The following is a 24,945-nucleotide window of genomic DNA, read 5'->3' on the forward strand; positions in this document are numbered from 1 at the left end:
TGACAGTGCTTATGCCATGAAACTTTGAGAACATTCACTCAGGAACCATCCCGAGTTGTTCAGTGTTCAAGAGACTGATGACATCACCAGGTGATGTTTTACATACACGCCGTTCGTTCCCTAGTTGATTATGCAGCGCCTGCCTTACTCACTCTTTCTCCTGGTCAGTGGGCTAACGTTGAGGTTATTCAAAACGATGCATTGCGAATCATAACAGGAGCTCCCAGATGGACTAAAATACTGAACCTAAGACTAGAAACCAAGCTAACGTCGATTGAAATAAGGATAAAAGAGATTGCTGCGTGCATGCTGACCAAGAAATTGACTAGACCTAGAATCAGTTCACTTAAAGATATAATCACTGGAGCACTAACTTTGGACAGAAGAGCCTCCAATAGCAACAGGTAGACCCATTGTGCGATAAACACCATCAATACATTCGATATAACAAACACAGTCACTGAGAAGGGTGTCGACGAAATACATGCAGACTTTGTTATGCAAGCCCCTTGGGAATCTCTGCCAGCAGACTTTAAGATTATGGCTCTTGAAGGAAAGAAGAACCGGACAAATCCTCATCTGCTACGTAACATTGCACAGATGCATATAGAAGCAAACATGGCATCCGACAGCTTCACATACTTCACAGATGGATCAGTAGACCAGCAGGGACAAGAAACCGGAGCTGCAGTTAAAGCAGGAAACTCTGTAAATAGTTGGAGGCTCTGAAATGGGTGTTCGACTTTACAAACAGAGATGCTAGCCATTCAAAAGGCTTTGGAACATGCTCTTGCTGAACACCAACAACATGTTATCACACAGATTCGGGAACCGCCATTCAAACCTTGCAACAAGAACACATATGTGATAACATACATCTGATCAAAAATGTCATATCATTAATGCAAACACTCAGACGACAAGGCCGGCGGGTACTTATCAACTGGGTGCCAAGTCATGTGGGAATAATAGGAAATGACACTGCAGATGAAGCTGCAAAACTTGCAACTAAGAGGAGAAATGTAGACATTTACATACCACAGAGTCTATCACATATTAATTTAAGAAAGTAATTAAAAATAGAGCAATGCAAAAGATGTACAGTGACCACAACACAGCAGTTGCAACATCAGGATCTGCGGCTTGGTACAAGAATTCAACCAACTACAAACCCCTTAGTTTGATGAAAGGGAGCAGTAGAGAAACAGAAGTACACTTACATCGCATCAGGCTTGGATACCCATGTGCATGGGAAATAGGCTTACAGGTTCCGGAAGATGAGAGGAAATGTCAACACTGTGGAGAAATGCCCAACAGACCACTGGAACATTATCTAACACAGTGCACAGTTACAAATCCATTAAGATTTCAACTTAGATTCAACAGAGCAGAAGTTGTTAAACACATATGGCAAAATCTTACTGAAGCGACCATACGAGTAATAAATACTCCGCCCAAGTAAAACAGAAACAAGCAATACTTAGTGGGCCAGCCAGAGGCTTAGGGCCCGCGTAGGAATATCCCTGCAAAAAAAAATCACCAGGTGCTATTGACGACACCAAACGCCAGGTTGGTGCGGCTCTTTACGTCGTACAGTCACTTATTGACACATTATGGAGGTGGGACGAGGACAACAATGGGACCACCAGTCCCAGGGAGGAACAACACCAAGACGATGGCTGCTGCTGACACAAGGACCATTAGGTTTCTCAGTCGGAACATTCGTAGCATCAACAAAAGACTGAATGATCTAATTCCACATGTTACCAGTAACAACCTAGATATAATTGCTATACAGAAGCCCTACACGTCCAACATGATAAACAAAACCCCACCAAAGATCAGAGGGTGTGCATCCTATTCTAACAGTAACGCCACAGACCTATTAAATACATCAGAAGTGATTTACCGCACATTCTTGTGAGCACGTCACACAATGTAAACACACAGTACCATCACTTTCATGTACAAATTGCAGCAGGCCACTTCTTATTCCTCTACGTATATGCCAAAAGCCAGAAACTCAATGTAGCATTGTTCCCGGATCTAGACAATCATGGAACAATATACATGGGGGATTTTAATGTTAGACATTATGCTGGGAGACAGTACTAACAACGATAATGGATGCAAATTTATCAAATATGTTTATGACAACAGATTAACTGTGTATACTATGGATCTTGAGGGTATCTTGAGATTATTTCGGGGCTTTAGTGTCCCCGCGGCCCGGTCCTCGACCAGGCCTCCACCCCCAGGAAGCGGCCCGTGACAGCTGACTAACACCCAGGTACCTATTTTACTGCTAGGTAACAGGGGCATAGGGTGAAAGAAACTCTGCCCATTGTTTCTCGCCGGCGCCCGGGATCGAACCCGGGACCACAGGATCACAAGTCCAGTGTGCTGTCCGCTCGGCCGACCGGCTCCCCTACCCAAAGGGGAGTTTGGATACCCAAACTCATTTATTGGGAGGCAGACTTGATTATGTAATGGGTAACTTTGTGCAGGATAATATGGAATGTTCTTTGGAAAATTACTTGGTTAGTGATCACTATGCAGTTTCTGCTTCCTCTGAGGTACAGTGTGATGTACCTAATAGACATCAGAGACGGAAAATGAATATTCCATATGGTTTGCATAGCCACTTTATTATTTGTATGTCAAAATGGTATCAAGATTACACAATAACGAATGTAGAAGCCTTCTCCAGAGATCTCGTTGATACAATTACTACCTACTACGACACATGGTTGTGTTGGAGAACAAGCCGTAAGCCTAGCAGAAGTTTTTTTATTATTATTGTTATATTTACATGCAAAGCATGCTAAGGAATACAATAAATACAATAAAACAAGGACATGAGAACAAAACCTAAGACCGGCCTGTAGGGCGCACAATAAATGCAACACAGTATAACAAACCACAGGTCCCATCTACACACCAAACACACAGCAATCACTCAGACTACTCAAAATGCTCATACTTATCCGGCCACTCCGCTGCCGGGAACCGAACACAATATGCCTCCCAAAGTAACATGAGGTTACCCGGAACAAGTTTACTAAGAACCGTACGAGGATCAGGCATCAATTCCAGCATACCCACAACAAAACACCGAGCCCGCGGAACCCAGATGGAAGAAGGGCTCCATGGAACAGGATGCACGCAGTCAACAATGTCAAACAGCAAGGGGTTGTTATCATCATACGCCACGCTGGAGGCCAAGACAAGAGGAGGGGCTTCTTCCTATGGGGCCGGGCAACGTGCAGCACACTGGGAGCCTCCTCGGCTGCCTCACAGGACCCCGCGTCAACCACCGGACGTGTCACCTGCAGGGTCCCCCCACTCCGGGCTTCCTTCTTCAGCACCAGCACGAGGCCTCGGCCCGCACCAGCACCCTCACCATCCACGTCCGTAGGAGCGACAACCCCCACTGCGGAGAACCTTCTGCAGAAGAAAGAACAGGAGGTAGATCATATGCACAAACATTATCATCAGCAGGCACATGGACGTCACCAACCATCATCGATGAAAAGCGCGCAGCACCCGGAACCACCACATCATCGCCCGAAGATCCACCGGTGTCGTAATCCTCCACATCAGCCCAAGCAGTAGAAGAACGCTGGGAACGCTTGGGCTCTGGCCGCACATCCTCAGAGCCGAAGGTGGACCCAGAACCACGGGCTTCACATGCCGGGCGAACCGATGCCCGTCGCAGAACGGCAGCAGCCTCAACCACAAGGGGAACCAGGCCGCACACATCAGGACGGTCCACAGAGTTCCCAGCACCCAGCACAGCCGGGACACCTGGCGAGGGCGCAGGGCCAGTCGCAGCAGCAGGAGGATGAAGACGTCGACCACTCGCAGAGGCCATCCGGAAGACCCACGGGAGCAGCTGGAACAGCGACAGGAGCAGGAAAATCAGCCGACGGCACTGTAACACCCGGAAGAGGGGCCGCATCAACCAGAGGACTGCCGGGCGACGCAGGGGGAGCCGCAGCAGCCAACGGGATGTCCACATCCTCGCTCACGGAATCCACCCCAACAGGGAGCGGCGGGAAATCCTCCCGGAACAGGTTCACAGGAGTGACTGCAGCCCCAGAGCACCCGGCAGCCTGATGCCCCAACAAGCAACACCGAAAGCAGGTACGGGGTTGCTGGGCATAGTATACCCGGACGTAGTACCCCAGAAGTCAGACTGAAGAAGGAATGTCAGACCTCAGGCGCATCCCAAGGGTACGAATGTTCGTACGCATACCCTTATAGCTCCCTGAGGACAGCGTGTTCACCCGCACACTGACGACAGCGCCAAACCGCTGGAAGTAACGCCAGAGTAGGTCCTCAGGAAACTCCAAGGGCGCCCCATGCACACTCATATATGTCAGGGCACCACTACGGTCTGTAATGGTCACAGAGCCGGCACCATCCGGCAGCGACAACGAACGCCCCTCATAACGGCGGAGGAACTCACGGTACACCTCCTCCCCCACTAATTTGACAATAACCCTGTAAACTCCAGGCCCACGGAGTTCACTCTCACAACAGGGGGAAGAAGGCCTCCCATCGCAAGCATGTGACGTCAACACCAGCCAAGCGGCAACTGCAGGGAAGGTGGGGACGCCCACACCCCCAGCCGCTTGGCGAACAACCACCAACTACCGGAGGGCTCAGACAACACGTCTATACCCCACCGCAGCTAGGGCGCAACTCCAGCCTAGCAGAAGTGGGAAACACCTACCACCACCCAAGTGGGTCCTTGACCCCGTATTTGTTAAAGAACATGAACGAGTAAAGCAGCTTGGAGATACATACAAACGAACCAAAGCACAAGGTGACTTGCATGTATTTCTTGTCGCAAATAGAGAGGTGAGAGACATGAGCAACGTTATACGAAATAAACATTGGGAAGAGTTCCTACAAAGTATAAATGAGCAAACAACACTTGTTGAAGTTTGGGAAAAGACACGAAAAATCTCTAGAAGCAAGCCAACCAAACCACTGCACCACAGCCCACTAGAACAAGCAAACATTCTCCTTGATCAATGGGCACTAACATCAAGCTACAACTCACTCCCAATTATTATTAACATACAGCACAAACTTAATGACACATGTCCCAACAGACAACGAACCATCAATCTTTCCTGTACAGCTATCGACGTGTCGGACCTTAATGATGTAACTGAATGGGAATTAAATCATACACTAAAGATTGGGCAAATCAACTGCTCCTGGAGAGGACGGTATTACTTACAATCTACTGAGATTAGTCTCACGAGTACCAGGTAATTCACGTTGGTTTGCCAGTTTGGCCGGTTGGGGGTGTGTGTCTCTGCCCACCTGTGCTGACGTGGAGTTCACGATGGGGGTCCCTCTTCCCCCTGTAGTGCGGGCTCAGTCTGTGGGCCTCGAATTTTCTGTACGGGCTGGGTACCCGGAGATAGCACTAGTGTGTGATTTGCATTCTGTCCCTGTGATGGACATTTATGGAGTCGAGTTGGTAACAGCACGTCGGGCAATCGTGAAGTTTACGGAGGAATTGGCGTATCGGGAATTTCTCCGTCGATACGAGGGGCAGACATTACCCCTGCCGGATGGTGCGGGCACTGTGACCCTCTCTGATCGGAGTGGTGCCCTCGCTTACGTCAGTGTACATGGGGCGCCCTTGGAGTTTCCGGAGGGTCTGCTACGGCGGTACTTGAGCCGTTTTGGCGCCGTAGTTAGTGTGCGGTTGCGCATGATATCTTCCAGTCCACTCAAGGGTGTGAGGACTAACATTCGCACCCTGGGCATGTGGCTCCGGGCAGACATTCCGTCCTCTGTGCGACTTATGGGATACAACGTTCGGGTGTTATATGCCCGCCAGCCTCGGACGTGTTATCGTTGTGGCCTCTTGGGCCATCAGGTTGCTGACTGTTTTGTGCCTACCATTACGCCCGTGTACCTCTTCATTGAGGAGGATTTTCCGCCTCTTCTTGTGGAGGAGGCTTCGGTGGATGTGGACGTCTCTTGAGCCGTGGATGTGCCCCCTGTGTCGACTGTTGCGCCGCATGTTGCGCCCCCTGTTGTTGTCGCCTCTCCTCCGGAGGATGTGTCATCACCTGGTGATCGTCCTGCTCGGGCTGGTGTCTCTGGGGTTCTTCTGACTGCCTTCTGCTCGAATCCCGCATCATCCAGTTCTTCGTCTGCTGCATCTGACCCAGTCCCTGCGCCCTCGCCGTCTGTTCCGGCTGTGTTGGGTGCCTCGGTGGATCCAGCGCTTCCTTCTGTGCCTGGCCTGGTGCCCCATGTGGTTGAGGATGCTGCCGGTCTACGACGTGCGTCGGTTCGCCCGGCTTGTGTTGCTCGTGTCTCTGAGTCGGCCTCCAGATCTGATGATGTGCGGCCAGAGCCTAAGCATTCTCGGCGTTCTTCTTCTGCATGGGCTGACGTTGGCGACTTCGACGATTGTGGATCTGCCGTCGAAGGAGGGGTGGCTCCGGTTGCGTTGCATACTACGGTGGTGGTGGAGGTGCATTTGCCTGTGGATGCCGGTGCCGGTGTTTCGGCCTCCACTTCTGGTATGGTGTCTGCGGATCCTGCTTCGGGTGCGTCGCCTGCATAGGATGGCTCGGTTCTTCGTGGGGGGTGGTTTTCCCCTGCTGAGGTTTGTGGTGAGCGGGGTGGCCTGGTGGTGGTGTTGAAAAAGGCTTTTCGCTCTGGGGGTTCTGTAACCCCTTCCTCGTTCCCCGTTTCATCGGCGGCGGTCTCGACGCCTGATCCTTCTCCGGCCGTCTCTTCAGTGTCTCCTGCGGTCTCGGTGGAGGTGTTACCATATCGTCGGGCGTTTCTGGCTCCTGTGCGTATGGCGACGCGGCCGTCTCGGCAGCCCTCGTATGCTTCTTCGGTGTCGTCTGCTTCCTCGAAGGACGTGGCTTGCGCTCCCCAGCCTCGTTATGCGACTTGCGTCGGTGAGCTTCAGGAGTGGCCGTTTCCGCCTGATCTGGTGATCCCTGAGTTTATGCAGAGCCCACGGCGGCAGGGGAATCGTCCCCCCACCGACATTGAGTATTTGATTTGGGAGGCCTATAAGCGAAAGTATCCGTGGGATTCGTTCCCTGAGAAATATGTTTCTGTCTCTGAAAAAGTATTCCTCGCCCATGATTCCTTTGTATATTGTGTGTTGTGGGTTGTTTCCATTTGTGTGCATGGTTATGGGGTGCGGGTCGAGTGTGTGTGTGGGGCGGGTTTGTTTCCCGGTTCCTGCGTGCTCCGGTTTGTTGTTGTGGGTTTATTTTATGTGGCTTGTGTGTGTGTGTCCGGTTCCTGTGCGATCCGGGGTTTGGTTAGTGTGTGTGTCTGGTTGTGGATGTCATGTTCTTATGTTATTTTTTGTTGTTCTATGGTTTTATGGTGCTGTTTGTGCGCTTGTTTGTGTCGTGTTGAGTGCCCTTCAGCGTCTTGGCGTGACCAGGGCCTGGGTTTGTGCTCATTGTCATGTTTTGCCATTGTGCTTTTCTTTTTATATGTTATATAATTGTATTTCCTTTCTTGTTATTATTATTATTATTATCGTTTTGTGTTGGTGCCTCTCCGTGTGTGTTTGAGGTGCTGGTAGACTTGTTCTGTATAATTATGTTCTGGTGTTTCATTTCTGTATTGTATTCCGCTGTGTTTAAATTTATTGTTGTGTTTTGTTTGTAATTATTGTTGTTTTGTGGTCGGCCCTTCCGGCCGGTGTTTTTGTGTTTAGTAATTTTGTTCGTTTGTACTTTTGCAAGTTTGTGCTTTGTCATTTTGTACTTTTGTTCTATGTTGTATTTATTTGTTTTTATTATACTTATAAGCATGCTTGCATGTAAAAAAAAAAAAAAAGGTAATTCACGTTTAGTGTTGTACAGATTGAGATTAAGTGAAGGAGTATTATCTCATGATTGGACAAAGAGTGTCATTGTTCCCATCCCCAAACCACACTCAGATAATTATAGGCCCATATATCTAACATCGTGTGTTTGTAAAGTGCTTGAACGTATTGTTCTTAAACGACTCATGTATCGTATACAGGGGCACCTGTCACCTCAACTGTTTGGATTTATGCCTGGGCTCAGTACACGACACTGTTTTGCTGAGTACTTCGCACATATTGAAGCTTCCCTTAGCGCAGGACTAAGGATAGCGCGCAGGACTCGTAATTCTGTGGCGCGGGTTCGATTCCCGCACGAGGCAGAAACAAATGGGCAAAGTTTCTTTCACCCTGAATGCCCCTGTTACCTAGCAGTAAATAGGTACCTGGGAGTTAGTCAGCTGTCAGGGGCTGCTTCCTGGGGGTGGAGGCCTGGTCGAGGACCGGGCCGCGGGGACACTGAAGCCCCGAAATCATCTCAAGATAACCTCTCAAGATAACCTTCCCCTCAAGCAGTCTTCATCGACCTAGCAGCAGTTTTTGATACAGCAAACAGGGAAATCATACTGGAACAGCTTGCCAAGCTGGGAATCCAAGGAAAACAACTGAAATGGATGAAAGGCTATTTGTCTAATCAAACAGCATATGTTTTGTTTAATGGTGTTAAAAGCACAGAGAGCAAACACTTTGAACTGGGAACTCCAGAAGGAGGGGTCCTCAGCCCCTTGTTGTTCAATGTTTTGATGCATAAACTCATTAAAGATCTACCAACTAATAATGAAGACACAGTTATTTGTTATGCTGATGATATATGTTTACAGGCTGCCTCTGAGCCTAGAAGGCAAGTTCTGCTCCGTGTTTTTGCTACTAGAGCTGAGGAATGTGGCCTCCTTATCTCTGTACAGAAAACTCGTGCCCGCATTCCATGTGGTTATTCCACCAGTCAATTATCATATAGATGGGCAAGCACTCGAAAACTGCGAGTCTTAGCTACCTTGTGTCCCCATTAACGACCCTGGGTACCTTTCTTCTTTCAAGAGGAGACTGTGGCAGAGATTATAGCCCTTGCGGGTCCTTGTTGATGTCAATCATGGACTTAACGTAAGACTTGCTAGAATGTTATATGTATCATTTATACGCTCTGTGATTGACTACAATGCTCTACATCTCACACAGTATACAGACAAAGAGCTAAAATCTCTTGAAACCTTGCAAAATGAAGCTATGCGCCTCATCCTTGGGGCTCCAAAGTCGACGAGAATAGTTAATATGAGAGCTGAATTAAAATTACCTACCACAAGTGAGAGAATTTTGTCTATTAGCACAGTTTTCGGTGTGAAGGTATTGAGTAGATCTCGGCAACACATGAAGTTTCAAGCTAAACTTTCTAATATGCTATACTCACCTGAGGTCTGTAGAAGAAGAGCGAAATTTGATTATACATTTTGGTTCTACAAGGTAGCCAACTCCATCAAAATATTAAATATGTACCCAACTCAATTAACGATTAATCAACCAATTACTTCATGGGATAACTTGGATCTAGCAGTTGATTTTGTAAATGAACCCAAAAAAGATAGTGTACACTCTACATTATTAAAACAGTTAACACTGAAAAGCATCACTGAGAGTACTCAGGGTGTGGGTAACGATGTGTATCAGTGTTACACCGACGGTTCTGTAGAAGAAGGTGGACGATGTACCGGTTGCGCATGTAATATATTTGAACAATCTCCTCGTACATACAGCAATGAAGCGCGTCAATGACTGGGCAAGTACAACTCAAACCGAACTTGCAGGCATATACCTTGCCACGGAATTTTTAATAGACAAAAGCAGTGGACTTGTATACTGTGATTCGCAGAGTGCACTCCCTGCATTGAACGCACATAGCAATAACACCCAGAAAATAGTCAGTGATATTCGAATGAATGTTTTAGTTGCCAAAGAAAAGAGATTTGAAATTAAATTCCTATGGATACCATCAAATGTTGGTATCTCAAGGCATGACACTGTTAAGCTTGCAAAGACAGCCTGTAGAAAACCAGTGGTAGACATTGATATGCGTGTTTTATTAGCAGTGACAAAGAGAATACTTAAACAAATATCTAATGAAAATCTCACCGACCTAACAAATTCACAAAGACCTGAAAGTTGTAGCAATAAATTTTATGATAGATATCGTGAGGAGACATTCACATATGGGACTAATAGAAAAAGAACTCAGCAGTGTGATGTTATAGTGGCCAGAATACGCCTGGGATATAGACGTATCTGGCAGCTTTCTCAAAACCCAAATGTCGAGTACACAATGTGTCAACTTTGTGAAAGAGAAAACATGCACTCCCTTTTACATTATATTGTAGAATGTCCCATGCTGACTGACTTTCACCCTCCTGGGCTAAGGTATGCTGTAACTACTATATGAGTACTGGAACACTTGATGATATATTGGACTTGTACCCTAGATTGACCATGTAATGTATCAATTATACAATGAATGTATATGATGTAACTCTATAACCTGAGCTTGTGCAAGCACCTTAATCACCTTTTAAGTGCTTAATTGCACACTAGTTTTGCTATCAGTTATCTCACCCTGTCAGAGTAAAAGAGACAAATGTATTTGTGTATATATGTATGTATGTATGTATATATGTACGTATATGTGTGTGTGTATATGTATGTGTATAAAGTATATGTGGAAGCTGACCAGAATTCCTTTTCAACTTTGTAAATGCACGTTAATGACACTATGTAAAAGACACATCGAACACTTTATGTAGGGCATACGTAAATCTGTGTATTTATGTATTTACGTATGTAGCTTAGCCTAGCATTTTAAAAGTACTACAATCACCTTCTGTGGTTGATTGTTCAATAAATTCCTGAACTATATGTTTAACAAATCTCTATCCCTGTCCATGGAGGACAGAAGAAAATGAATATATGCTGCTTAGCATTGTTAATGTGTGGCCACGTCTGTGGTAGAAAAGAATAATAATAAAAAAAAGTGGCAACGCAAGTGAGGTGAGGTGTTGCTTCTTTACTAAGCACTGGTGTGGCCATTCCTAGCAATAACCATCTCGAATCCTTTTCGAATCCTCATCACGGCCCTTGTGGATTTGTTCCTCTCGAAGTAAATGTATTTACTCACGACAGTTACTTGTGCAAACAAATTTTCCCAAGCATCATTATGAGCTCCTTATTGTACCTTGCATACGTCAGTGGGTTAGGTGCCGTTATTGCTGGAAGGTGTGTGAGTGTTAACATACGGGCGCAGCAGATGTTTAGTTTTGCTAACAACACATTACATAAAGACAATTATCCCCATTTCTATGTGCACATACTTTTTTTTACCTATAATTTTAATAAATTATATATTATGCACATGGCGTCAGGAAATCCTTTCTCCCTCTTATTTGCAAACTTCCTGTATCGGTCCCATACTATGGTCTTCCGCAAACATTAGCCCTTCAAAATAAAAATTTCCATGAACTTCCCTGCACTTCCGGGACGAGATCAGACACGACCTGCATCTGGCAAGATCTCACAATCTTGTGCCGTTACTTTAGAACTTTAACGTTGTTGATAACCACAGTGAGCAGCTAGCACACCTATCATACCCCCCAGCTGCACACTACATTAAAGGAATCTCGGATAATACATAGCTGCCCTTGCGTGTAAGTAAATATATTACATATATCGATGTTCACCGAAACGTACATAAATTGAGGAGCAAAAACCGTTCTGTTTTTCTAGAACGACTAGCACTAGTAAAGTCTTAGAAAATTTAACCAATCCTAAATTAGCTTATTATTCCACAGCTCTGCCAAATTTAAGCAATATGTGACACATATCAATATAATAAATTTAATTGTAAAATACCTTATAATCATAATATGTATCCAAATTCTAATGATATTACAGCCAAAAAGGACAAAAAAGTATGTCTAATAGGACCCGGCGAAAGTTGCTATTATCTCAAGTCGGACGCTCCTGTCTTAAGAATATATTATATATATATATATATATATATATATATATATATATATATATATATATATATATATATATATATATATATATATATATATATATATATATATATATATATATATATGTCGTACCTAGTAGCCAGAACGCACTTCTCAGCCTACTATGCAAGGCCCGATTTGCCTAATAAGCCAAGTTTTCATGAATTAATTGTTTTTCGACTACCTAACCTACCTAACCTAACCAAACCTAACTTTTTCGGCTCTCAAAACACCCAAATTTGGGTGTTTTGGGTGTTCATGGTAGGTCGCTTTATTCATAAGAATAGAGCGACCTACCATGAACACCCAAATCACGGAACTATTTACTCTACCCACCATGAGAGTAAGGACAAGACAAGAACATATCGATGCCAACACAGAAGACAATGTCCAACATAACAGGCCAATTACACTGGATTAATCTTTGTGTTTAGATAGGAGATGCCTCGTATGGGCCAATACGCCTTCTGCAGCCCCTATGTTTATCCCTTATGTATCCCCCCATGTTTTTCACCTTCATTGTATTATCACCTGACCTAATGCGGGTATAAAATCAACTAGTATTGTAAGATCTGTTCACTTGAGAATGAACCATGGAGGTTCGAAACGTCGTGCAAATTATACAAATAAGTGTAATACACTCTATAGTAAATCACTTCTTTTCTTCACCTTAAAAGTACGAAAATGAGTTTTGGAGAACTCCTATTCCAATTAAGCCCTGATGCTAAGAAAATAGTTAGAGGGATAGAAGCCCTAAACCAGAAAATAATAAATACAGAATATGCGGTCATATTCAATGAAACATATATATATATATATATATATATATATATATATATATATATATATATATATATATATATATATATATATATATATATATATATATATTATATATATATATATATATGTATGTATATATATATATATATATATATATATATATATATATATATATATATATATATATATATATATATATATATATATATATATATAACATGCATTGATGTATATTCATTATCAAATATTTCAGATTTTAGATTTCAGATTTCTTTCTGAAATTTCAGATTTCTATTTGATTAAGTTGATTTTCAATATTCATCATATAACTAAATGACTATGATTGTCAATTTTACAGTCTGAGAGACGAGTGCATGTGAGTCTAAATGTCGGTGAAAAGTTCAGCTTCATGACTAACTCGACGGAGTACCCGAAGGACCAGGAGAGGAAACTAACTATATTTGAACGAGGACATGATTTCCTAATTACATCTCTACATGAACAAAAGCTAAAAATCGTGGTAAGATTATACAGTGAATTTGCAGTATGACTATGTTATTAAGCACTAAATTATTGAAAGTATCAGATCTATAACATTTCTAAAGCATTAAATTAGTCTCTTAAGATTAGTCTCTAAATAATGAGTTTATACCTCTACTAAGCATTTTTGGCTAAAACCAGAAATGTTGATTTTAAAGCAAAAATATATACTAAAATATATTTTTTTATATTTATTTACATCTTACATACATTTTGGGAGTTAATTCTGGTGGTGATAATTCTCTGGCTGATCATCACGATTGACCTGAAGACCAGCCAGACCGTCCAATTTCACATACGCAACACCAAACAGAATATTGCTGATCACATTGTGGTCACTCTACAGTTAAAAGTCAGCCCAGTTGATTCCTTCCTTCTCAGCAGTGGCACGTAAGTCTTCGTACTGAGGCCAACCGTAGCCTCTTCAGTGAAAAACAACCACCAGGTAGGGCAGCCAGCAATCTTCCAGTATAAACTCAGGCTAGCAAATGTACCAATGGAAAGACCCCAAATTTTTTTTATTCTATTTATGGTTGCCACCGAACTCTCAGGGTTAAGAATCCGCTGAAGCTTGCTGGCAGCCTTGAAAACACACAAATGTCGTAAATTTTCTGAGAGTTTGTTACAGAAAATTGATGTGATCTGTATGAAGGACAAGGCCGCAAAGATATGGGGCCTATGAAAAGGGTCAGCTTGTGTTTGAGGTGGAAATTCACAGCAAACAGTGTGTCGAGGTGTCCCTTAATTTGTGTGGTCGAGACTGTGCTATGAGTGGGAAAGTTCCTACTATTGAAAAGGATGATGTATGGTGAAGTATTGTGCAACATGAACTAGGTAGAGCAGCAGGTTAGAATCTTAAACACAAATTTAGGATGGGTCCTGCTGAGACTCTGGCTACCAGTGAACCCTTCCTTGGGGACATTTGTAGGAATATCCACCTAACATAGAGTAAGGCGAGACGTAAGGACAAATCATCTTTCACCCATAGCTTTTGTTCAACTAGCAATGATTAGGAACCTGGGTGTTAGTCGACTGTTGTGGGTGGCATCCTGGGGAATGGACAAATGTTGCATATATCCGATGTATACTCAAATTTCCCAAACACGCCACAAGACACAGCACGAGGGTAATAGCTGGTAGGCTAAACATGAAACATGCCGCAAGGCAAAGAAATTTTGAATTTTACACGTGATGCTGCTGACTAATGATAGACCACTAATGTTGGGAATTAAGGATACTGATCATATTTGCATATTTCTGAAATGGTCTTTCATGTGAGAGTGCCTTACATGTGGTCTATTGTTGAGGACAAAAGGCAACATTGGTGAACTAGTTGACGGGCACTACTGTAGTTCGGTGTTGATCTGAATTACTTACAGATCTGTTGAGGCTGTTGATGTTTGATGTTGTTCCTTCGTGTTCAAAAAGACCGAAATAACTTGCTTATGTTGATCTCGGATTACTTATTATGGGTGTGTAGGTTGAGAAGTAGGAATGGTATATTGCTGATTCTGCAGTTTTCAGGGAAAGAATATAGTACAATTCCTGGTGCTTACGGTTGGTGCTCAGGGAGAGTTTAACAATCATTTTACGGATAGTTTTTTTAAGTTTTAGCAGTTGTTTGTTTATTTTCTTGTCTGATTTGCCTGAGGCTTGAAGTTTGAGTCTCTTTCCGTAGGTGTTTTTTCTTCCGGTTTTAGGTCTGTTGCATTAGTAATAATTTTCAGTTGCTGAAGTTATCATTTTTTTCGTCAGTGTTGTGATTGGATGTTTTGGTCAGTCTGTGATCTTTAGGGTGAGTCTCTGTGCTTTGTGGGACCTTTATTTTTATGTCTTGTTTAAACCTTTCTGTCTGTTTTATTCTTAGCCTGTGATTTGTGCTATTTTTTAATTGGAGGGTCTTGTGGTTTCCATTCTGTTTGTTTTTATACAGTTTGTACTTACAACATAAGTTGCAATTACAACGTAAGTCACACTTACAATGTAAATTGCACTTACTGTGTAAAACAAAACACGTATATTTTGTAATTATATTGTGAAATATTTTTGGTGCTAGTATTCAGGATGGTTCAATGTTGTGTGAGATCTGTGGAAGTGGTTAATATTTGGTGGTTTCCTTTATTCATTTTGTATGTGCCTCCTGTATTTGTATAAATCACCCCCCTAAAAATAGTGTGAAGTTGTGTGTTTATATCATTCTTGTATATACCTACTGTACTTTTTGAATACTTGGTACGTACTGAATATTTGCTACGTTTTGTTATTTCTATAGTTGTTATTTTGTATTTAAATAATAACATTATAATTGAGAAAATCCGTAACAATCGTGATGAGGATTCAAACCTATGCACTGGGTGTTCCCAGGTACACAGTCTAGACAACATTATTTTTACTTTCAGGAGCTACTACTAATACTCTGGAATATTTCGTAATTCCAACATGTTCCGTTTGCCTTCTTATTCTTGAGTTGAGAGTCACGGTTGTATATGCTTGGTTGTGTTATCAAATATGTGTTTTATTGGTCCATTAATTTCAGTGTATCTGTAATTTGTTTCTGATATGTTTGAATTGTCCTGTACTGCACTATTTTGGTTTTACTTCAATGTGGTTGTGATGTGTAAGCAGTTATGTTGTGCATATTCATTTTGATTGAATTTTTAGAAGGTTTGTTACTGACTGTGCTTATGGTTTCTTTGTGCTTTGTTATATATCTGTAAATTTTGTGTGGCTCTCACAATGTTTGTTATGAGTTGGTTGTGAGGAGATGGTTCACCAACTCACTTACAATAGTGCTCTTATGCCTGTGGGAGCCAGTACACTTGTTAAGTGCACTTGTTAAGTGGGCGGACTTAAGTTTGGTAACCAGCAACCGAAACATCTAGTGTTTGGGCTCATGTGAGAGCCCCAGTCATCAGCAGTCCATAAATGTTACCCTGGCCGGGGTGGCATGTCTGTGGACAGTGCTAGAGCTGATAGCATCATCTATTGTATGGCTTGGAGCGAGACTCAAGTTTGCGCAGGAACCGCTAGGCCTGGGATGGCGTGGGTGAGCTGTGGGCCTCCCACGCTAGCCACTTGAGTCGTCGTCATGGAAACAGCCGCAATCTTAGTAAACATCTTGAGCCAACATGTTGGTCGGCCATCTTTGAGTCGCCCTAGGGGCCATGCTACCCAGTTGCTGATTGGTTAAGAGGGGTAGGCCGCTGTATGCCTTCCTCTCATTGGCTATTTCGAGGAGGACGTGGGAAATCGCTGGCGTTTCTCTCTCCAGCATCATTCTGCTCCAGTCATCATCATACCTGGACGTCTCTCTCTTGCCCATTCGGCCAAATTGGACAAGACGACGTCGTGGTGACTGTCTCCTTAGCTCTTCCACTACCAACACCACCAGCTGCACAGTCAGAATCCAGCTGGAGTCATCGTCGAGGGGTAGAAATTTAGAGTGAAAAAAGTTCTGGGATAGTTCTGGGTGCATACGAGCAGTAACAGACTCGTAGATCCCATACCAGTGATTAAAGACCTATGCAGTTAGTGCTCTGTAGTAGTCGATGGGAACGGGGAAATTCATGCCAAGTGTTCAGGGGCAGTTTTCTCATAGAAATTCGTGGAAAAATCTCGAGTCAGTGTTTTGGGGCCAAAAGTGTTGACTACTCTTGCTCGGGAAAGGTGGGGAGGTCTCCGCTTAAGCCTACCACCCGCCACCTAGCGTCCCACTACCTATAGCCATCTCCACCACTGTGAGCCAGTCACCCGTAGCTAGGTGCCTGATGTATGGGAATTGTGTGTAAGCCGGCAGTATGAATGAATAAGTACCTGTGTGTGTATTTCTGGTGATCAGTTAGTCTCTAAAGCTTGAATTCGAAGTCAGGTGTTCCGTCACATTGTCACACAGCACCTGTGGAGGTGAAGTGAAGTGTGGACGAGGAGATAATCACCCTTTGTAGTCATGTTGTCAGTCCAGAGTGACTTATGTCTTGTGTACACAGACGTACAGTGTGTGTGTGAGTGTAGGTACACATGGGAACAGAGTATACCTAATAATTATATTATTCCATTGTGGTAATTAAATCATTTTGATTGTCCGTGGGACAGAGTGATATTATCCCATGTGTAGTCTTGCAGGTGTTGTTGGAAATTTCCAACACTAATACAATACTATTGTATTATAATAAATTAGTATTAAAATATACTAATTACTGTAGTTACTAAAACTTACTAACAGAAATGTTCACATGAATTAACTATTATATCTGCATATGGATACTGGAATTCTTACGAAACCAAACACCAGTATTGCGTCAGATTATACCTAGTTAAACACATTTATATCCAGTGTGTTAGAGAATTGAATGTGATTCTCTAAAATCATCAGTATTCCGTGTGATAGTTATTTATGGATAACATAACTCCAAAATAACTCTAAATCGAGAGTTTTAGTCACAATTGTTATCAAGTAATAATTTTACCGTCACGCGTGAGTGCCAAGGAGAAACTTAAAATCTTCTCCATTTCTTGTTTACTACCATAAAACGAGAAAGTAATAATATTTAAATCCCCAGAATTACAACCTAGTCTTTATTAAAGTCTTTCAGCCACAATTACGTGAAATAATATTATTCGTGATAAATAATTTCTGTGGCGAATGCGGGACGCGGTTGGGGAAGAAGCCATTGTGTATCGAGACGCCATTGTGTGTGGCGTGGAGGTCTCGTGTTGCAGAACTGAGCAACAAGGTCGTGGCGTCAGAGTCTGAGACACGTGACGTTGAGATTATCAGCAAGAATTACACTGGTACTCAACACAGAATGAGCTATTATTGTTCTACGTGATCTGCAGTGACCGGCCAACTAATAACGCGTCGATATTCAAGCCAAGCTATCAACCACGAGTAAGACATTGTGGAAGTTTGAGCTTGAGACGCGATACCGGCAAGCTTCAACATAATTTGTACCCTTAGATAAGTATATAGTTCCCTTTTGATGCATCATTAGAGATTGTATATGTCGGGGCAGCTTGTCGTTATATCGAGCGACCATAACAAATCCAACATTAGTACCACATCAAATTTATTTTCCATTTCATGAATATAGAGATTTAAGTAGCCTAGTTCAATGCTATGTAATATCCCTTAAATTACAGCTGGCATGCGAGGAGTCAACGAGCTGTTACCTAACTTCGTGTTATTCACCTCTAAGTGTTTCTACGAGGAATTCCAGAGATCACGAGGATGAGGCGTGAATGATGTCCTAGAAATCGTCTTAAAGCTAAGACTTTTTTGTACTTATTTATTTACTCTAAAATTGATTATTTGTACATCATTGTATCTAATCGGATGCTCGTCATGTGCACTGGAGATAATCTGTGTTTATTTGAATGATTAAATCCTGATGCTAATAATCCTTATAATTTCTGGTGATAATCTTCTATAGATTCTTTAATTTGGTCATAAGATTAGTTATTACACAATGAACTGGTGCACGAACCACACTAGTTCCTAGACGTATATGAAGTTCTAGCAATAACCCCCCAATGTAGGTGTTTGAGGCTTTGATTTAAGTTAATTAACTATACAGCCCATTAATTTATTTAAGTGATTATGCTTCCTAATTTTTAGCCATAGACACTGGTTCTTCCTTGTGTTACTAATGATCACTTTTTATTAGTTTCCCTCTTTTCTTAAAAGTGGGTGGTCCTTCGTAATTGTTTTCATTAATTTAATAAATTGAGTCAAGCCCCAGATATTCCACAGGTGTGGAATTCCAACACTGAGCACTCAGGTTAGTGTGTAACGTCAGTGATTCCTGGCAATGATTATTGTGGAGTGTGGAAATTTCTTGTATTGTTCCTAGGGCCGTGACAAGTGTGGTTTACATATATATGTGTGGTAGTTGCAGTATTAACGTAATTTTCGTAGAATTTGGTGAGTGACGAGGCTGTCGCGAGAGACCGCCGTCGCTCTGTTGAGTAACGTAATTCTTGGTAGTGTTTATCGGCCTGCGGGATCGATAAATCACTTACCCTTGTGATTTAAGGAGTACGAGACCTCCTTAGTGTTCCCAGTAACGTTTGATAGCTGTAGGCTACATGTGTCAGCAGTAATTATATATATATATATATATATATATATATATATATATATATATATATATATATATATATATATATATATATATATATATAAAGTTTGTGAGGGTACCACCTCTGGTGCCAATGTGGGGACCCATAGCCTCGGAGAAGAAAATAAAAAGTATTCAGAGGAGACCTTGTGGTTTCTCACTGAACACTAATATTATCTTCTCCTACCACCCCCATTCTTTTGTATGTACACATATATATTTACTTTATTTGAACTTTGTTACAAAAAAGGAGTTACATATGGGTTACAAAGATGGTTATCATAGGTTGTCGAGTTCCTCTAGCTCCTCAGATGGCGGGCAGGAACCCTGGATGCAGTGCGCATTTCTCCTCTGTATCACCACACTGAGGCGCTGGAAAAGAAAGCCAGCAGCTCTTGGGTCCCTTGTTGTTTCAATGAGCCTAGAACCCTGTTCCTTCAAAAAACTGGTAGCACTTTTACCCCAGGCGCCGAGTGTCTCAGATGCAATGGGGACAAAATTGTAGTGGTGATCCAGTTCTCTATACTTACGGGATTTGGCTGCTTCCCTGTGGGTGGCAGCGCCACCTGGTTGTGCAACACTGAGTGTTACGGCCCTCTGGGGTCGCAACTGGGTTCTTTCTCTGATGTTAGTAGAGTTTGGGTATCCGGCCCCAAGTTAGTAGTGGCTTTCAAGGGGTGTGCTCCGTAACGCAAGTAAATTAAAGGGGAAGGGATAAAACTGCACTTAAACTTAAATATATATTCACCACCACCAATAAATAAATATATAAACAGTTACATGCTGTTACTATTACTACAATTATTTATAATCCCTTGTCTTCCTCCGAAGACTCAGTACGTTTCACGGTGCTCAACGATGCTTAGCCCTTGGTCCTCTTGTCGTGGCCTCTCGATTAATCCTTGGATTCTCGTAACGAGTCTACCCTGGCCACAGGCCAGCCAAATCACCGTCCCACTGGGTGCACCGTCGTGGAGGCCGTCAACCACAAATCCAGCCTGTAGCTGGCAGTTTCCAATCAGCAACGCTGCGTAGGCCACTCCACGACCGATACTAGGGTTGCGAGCCCTAGGCAGGAGCCTCGTGTGATTCCACAGATCACTCTTCTCACCACAACACCCCAGTGGTTAGTCTTCTTCACTAGTCAGCCCCGGGTACGACAATCCCTGGTTCTGCCACCTCACAGGCAGGCTAACACAACAGTGTTCATCCGGGGGGTGACTCACAGCTTCTACAGCAAATGCGTGGAGGTTCTACGGCTGCCTTGGGTAGACTGATCCAACGTCCATTACAGTAGTCCCAGGTCGACTCTGTAATCAGACACGTCATCAGTACTAGTTACACTCTAGGGCACCTCACTTACAGGCTTAGACACAAACGCCCACCTATCCACTCCATAGATGGCGTTGCTGTCTAAGCGCCACCTCACCAGAGGTCAGCAGCGGCTAAGTCACGAGCTGATTAGGACGGGAAACTAGCCCTTGTGGCCAGTATATCTCGTCCTCACTAGATGGCGTCGTCCATTTGGAGGGGGCTTCTGGAGCTGACCCACAGATGGCGCGGTCGTCACTGCTCCGTGCTCGGACGCCGGGCTCGGGTCCGTAACACTGAGGTTAATGTAGGTGTTAGCCAGGGTTGATACGCATGTGTAGTCCCATACCAACTGCTAGCCATTCTTCCAGGGGTTCACTGTGATACCATCCGGGCGACCAATAAGAGCATCAGAGTTACGGGGCGTTGGGTAACGGGGCTCTCTTTCAGCTGGGCATCCAGCTGTGGTGAGGCTCCTCTTGATGATGTTAACTTCACTGTGCCTCGAGTGCCATCCCCCTGTGCTTTGGCAGAGTAGGCTATGGTGGCCGTACCTGTCAGCCACCACCTCACCGCAAATACACCTATATCTGGTGTGGATTGGGGCAGCAAGGCGGAGGGCGACAGCAATTCGGAGGGCGTGTGGTGTAAGACACATGCCAGTTGCCGACATTGGGGTTGCTAACAGGAAATCCCCTGCATGCGGTGCTGGTACTGCTGTGAGGCGAGCAATGTCGTGTTGTGTTGTTGCAGCACCCAGGCACTCTGCAGCAACTTGGTCTACAATGGGGCCATCCCAGCTGGATTGCTTGTGGGCTTTTGGGGATGGTGGTTGAGGTGATTGGACTGCACGAGAGGCCCACTCTGTGGCACAGCGTGTAAAATTGGGATCATGTACACCTGCCAGCTGATGTAAGTGGGCAGGTAGAATTTCCTTCACAAGGTCGTCGGATGCTGATAAGGAGGACAGGAAGGCTGGAACAGCGATTTGCGTTGCTGTTCGAACTCCGAGGCCCCCAAGTCTTACGGGAAGAGAGGCTTGTTTCCACTGTAGGTTATCGAGAGAGAGAGGTTAAGGGCTTTTTCTAGCATTGATTTCAGTAACCGGTCATACTCACTTAGTTTATATATATATATATATATATATATATATATATATATATATATATATATATATATATATATATATATATATATATATATGTGTGAACAAGCCTGAATGATCCCCAGGACTATATGCGACTGAAAACTCACACCCCAGAAGTGACTCGAACCCATACTCCCAGGAGCAACGCAACTGGTAACTACAGGGCGCCTTAATCCGCTTGACCATCACGGCCGGACAAAAGGAAGTGATAGCCAAGGCTATTTGAACCACTTTGCCGGCGGGAAGTGGTTCAAATAGCCTTGGCTATCACTTCCTTTTGTCCGGCCGTGATGGTCAAGCGGATTAAGGCGCCCTGTAGTTACCAGTTGCGTTGCTCCTGGGAGTATGGGTTCGAGTCACTTCTGGGGTGTGAGTTTTCAGTCGCATATAGTCCTGGGGACCATTCAGGCTTGTTCGCATTTGTGTTCCTCACGTGTGCCCCAAAGAATGAGGTGATTTGGTGAAATGCTATGCCCAAGATTACCATCCGAGTTGCCGGCGGGGAAGTGGTTCAAATAGCCTTGGCTATCACTTCCTTTTGTCCAGCCGTGATGGTCAAGCGGATTAAGGCGCCCTGTAGTTACCAGTTGCGTTGCTCCTGGGAGTATGGGTTCGAGTCACTTCTGGGGTGTGAGTTTTCCGTCATATATATATATGTATATGTATATATATATATATATATATATATTATATATATATATATATATATATATATATATATATATATATATATATATATATATATATAATCGTAGTGTCACGGTGCCCAGTGTTATTGTATTATTTACTGTGGTGATTGCAATGTGTGGACCTATGTTCTAGCTGGTAATTAGAGTACTGTGGTTATTTGCAACAGTAAGTGTTGTGCAGTATTCTAATACTTGGAAATTAGAGTACTTGCCGTGTGTGTTATTGCAAAGGGGTTGTTATTTGATAGTGATTGTTGCTAGTGTTGAGCAATCACCGTATGTGATTGCAGCTCGGTAGTCATTGTGGGGCAGTGTTTTAGAGGGTTCATGTCCTGTATGTTATTTTACTAGGTTCTGCAGTATTGTCATTGCAACCGGATTGTAACGTAAATCACTGTGATTTGTTAGTGTGATTTGTCATTGTCGTGGGGGAACTCGGCTGTAGACGAGTACTTGGGTTTTATATTCTCCTGTTATCTGGTAGGACATCGAAGTCCAGTATTCAGTGAGGTGATTACGAGGCAATTAATATAACGTAACCAAGGGAACGCCCATTGCTTTAAGAGAATTTGTTCTTTGACAATTTGAGTAACGTAGAATACGTTGGGTTAATATACTTTCCTGCAAAAGGCTACGGTAGTCTCAAGAGCCTAACCATCAGTCAGATAAGAATTAGAGTATTGTCTGTCGTAATTAACGGTCAGTGGGCCGGGTAATTGACGTGTTTCAGGAAGTCAAAGTAATTAACCTCGATCCTTGTTGATGGACTCACACGAAGGCTCCATTGTTCCATTAACGTAACGTCGTTATTTATCTGCCCGGAAGTACCGGCACTTGATTGACTCGTGGGAGGATTAACGTCATTTTAGAATAACGTAAACGTGGTGCTTAATTACTGTTATTAACCACCTGAATTGGTCTGAGTATGGAAGGCTTAGACGGGAATTCATACCTTAATGTAAATTACTGAGCCAGTGTGAAAGGTTGCGGTATTTAACCGTTAAATTATTGATCTTTAAGATAGTAATTAATTACTCTAAAGGTAATCACGAGTGATTACCGTTCTCTTAGCACGTTGGACATTGTAAATCAGAGTTTACCATCGCTGAGTGATTAGTAACTGATTAACGTAAATTAACGTAACTAGTAAAGAGATTAATCAGCTGTCTGGTAGTACAGGGATTAATGGGATTTTCTCACTGAATGCTCGACAAGTAGAGTGTTGTGTAATTTCCGCGTTACTAGTGACAGTTGTAAGAGTTATTAAATTAAAGTAAATGTTATTTTGTTATTAACGTAAATGCTATTGTGTTATTAACGTAAATCAATTGTTATTGTTGGTCGTCCGTGGGACGGAGTGTTAACGTAAGGATTAATTTGAGGAAGGGTGCTGGAGTTGCCAGTGAACCCATTAGTCATTGTTGTCATTGAAAGACTACTGATTTGATTGCATTGCAACCACCATTGCAGGTGTAGACTGCACTGAGGCGTAGAACAGTAGGAGGTTACTGGAGATGTGTTTCAGAACCCACTGTGTCATTTGTTGTAATTGTGATTATAGATCTGTTAGTTCTTGTTTCTTGTTGATTCCTCTGTGTTCACGCTTATGTTCGAGTTTGTTCATTGTGCAGTCCGAGGGGCTGGTGTCTAGCTGTCACTGATAGTGTCACAGGAAGAATTTCGAGTAACGTCATTGATATTTCTTTTTGTTTTTGTTGTAGTAGTTAATACTTTATTGAATAAACTAAGTTGTTATGTTTAACACTGGTCTTTTCGTTACACCCACACATTATTATTGTTATGCAAATGTTCTTCACACTCGACTAATCAAATTGAGACTGATTCTGAGTTTTGGACCAAATATACGGCACCACACAACAATAAATTATTGTTGTGAGAGCCCTTGACCAACTCGCTAGATTCGCTCGGCGAATAGCGATGGTCGACGGCCTAATGGAGGGGATTTTAATTTTCATTGGGGTCTCGGCGTTTGCTCGCGCGTAGTCAATTGTTCATACATGGTCCCAAAGTGAGGAATGAGCTGCTTACTACACTGGTGTGTTAGGTAGCAAGTTCTTCCTCAGGCGACCTAATTGAATTAATCACGACAGGAAAAAAGTTAAAGAATAAAGAAAATGCTTAGAAATTTTCCGAGCTCAATTCCTTATACCAATTTCATTTATTCCACTTACATAAACTCTCACATTGGTGACTGGGATTCCCAGAATGTGAAATTCCTAGTGTATGTCATTTAAGCACTGTGGAGAAATCTACCGGGTTATTAATTAAAGAAATTGTATTTAATTGTATTTATTACTTACGGGTGGACTGTATTTTATAATTTATTTTGAACAGTAAAATTCCCTTCACACATTTTTTTGGGAGGGGTGTCATATTTTAATCTTACCGTAATTAAATAGTAGATTTAATTACTATGTGT

The 24,945-nt window shown here is 43.1% G+C and overlaps 1 protein-coding gene across 1 annotated transcript in view; it reads left to right on the top strand.

Moving 5' to 3' along the window:
• Window positions 1-13,252, top strand: part of LOC138350322 (extended synaptotagmin-3-like) — a 319,761-nt gene extending 306,509 nt beyond the window's left edge. Inside the window, exon 12 of the mRNA XM_069300945.1 lies at window positions 13,061-13,252. Coding sequence (XP_069157046.1) covers window positions 13,061-13,252 — 192 coding nt within the window. The remainder of the gene's footprint in view (window positions 1-13,060) is intronic.
• The last annotated feature ends 11,693 nt before the right edge of the window (window positions 13,253-24,945 follow it).

The sequence above is a fragment of the Procambarus clarkii genome, chromosome 45 (genome assembly GCF_040958095.1).
Source record: "Procambarus clarkii isolate CNS0578487 chromosome 45, FALCON_Pclarkii_2.0, whole genome shotgun sequence".
Classification (NCBI taxonomy): Eukaryota; Metazoa; Arthropoda; class Malacostraca; order Decapoda; family Cambaridae; genus Procambarus; species Procambarus clarkii.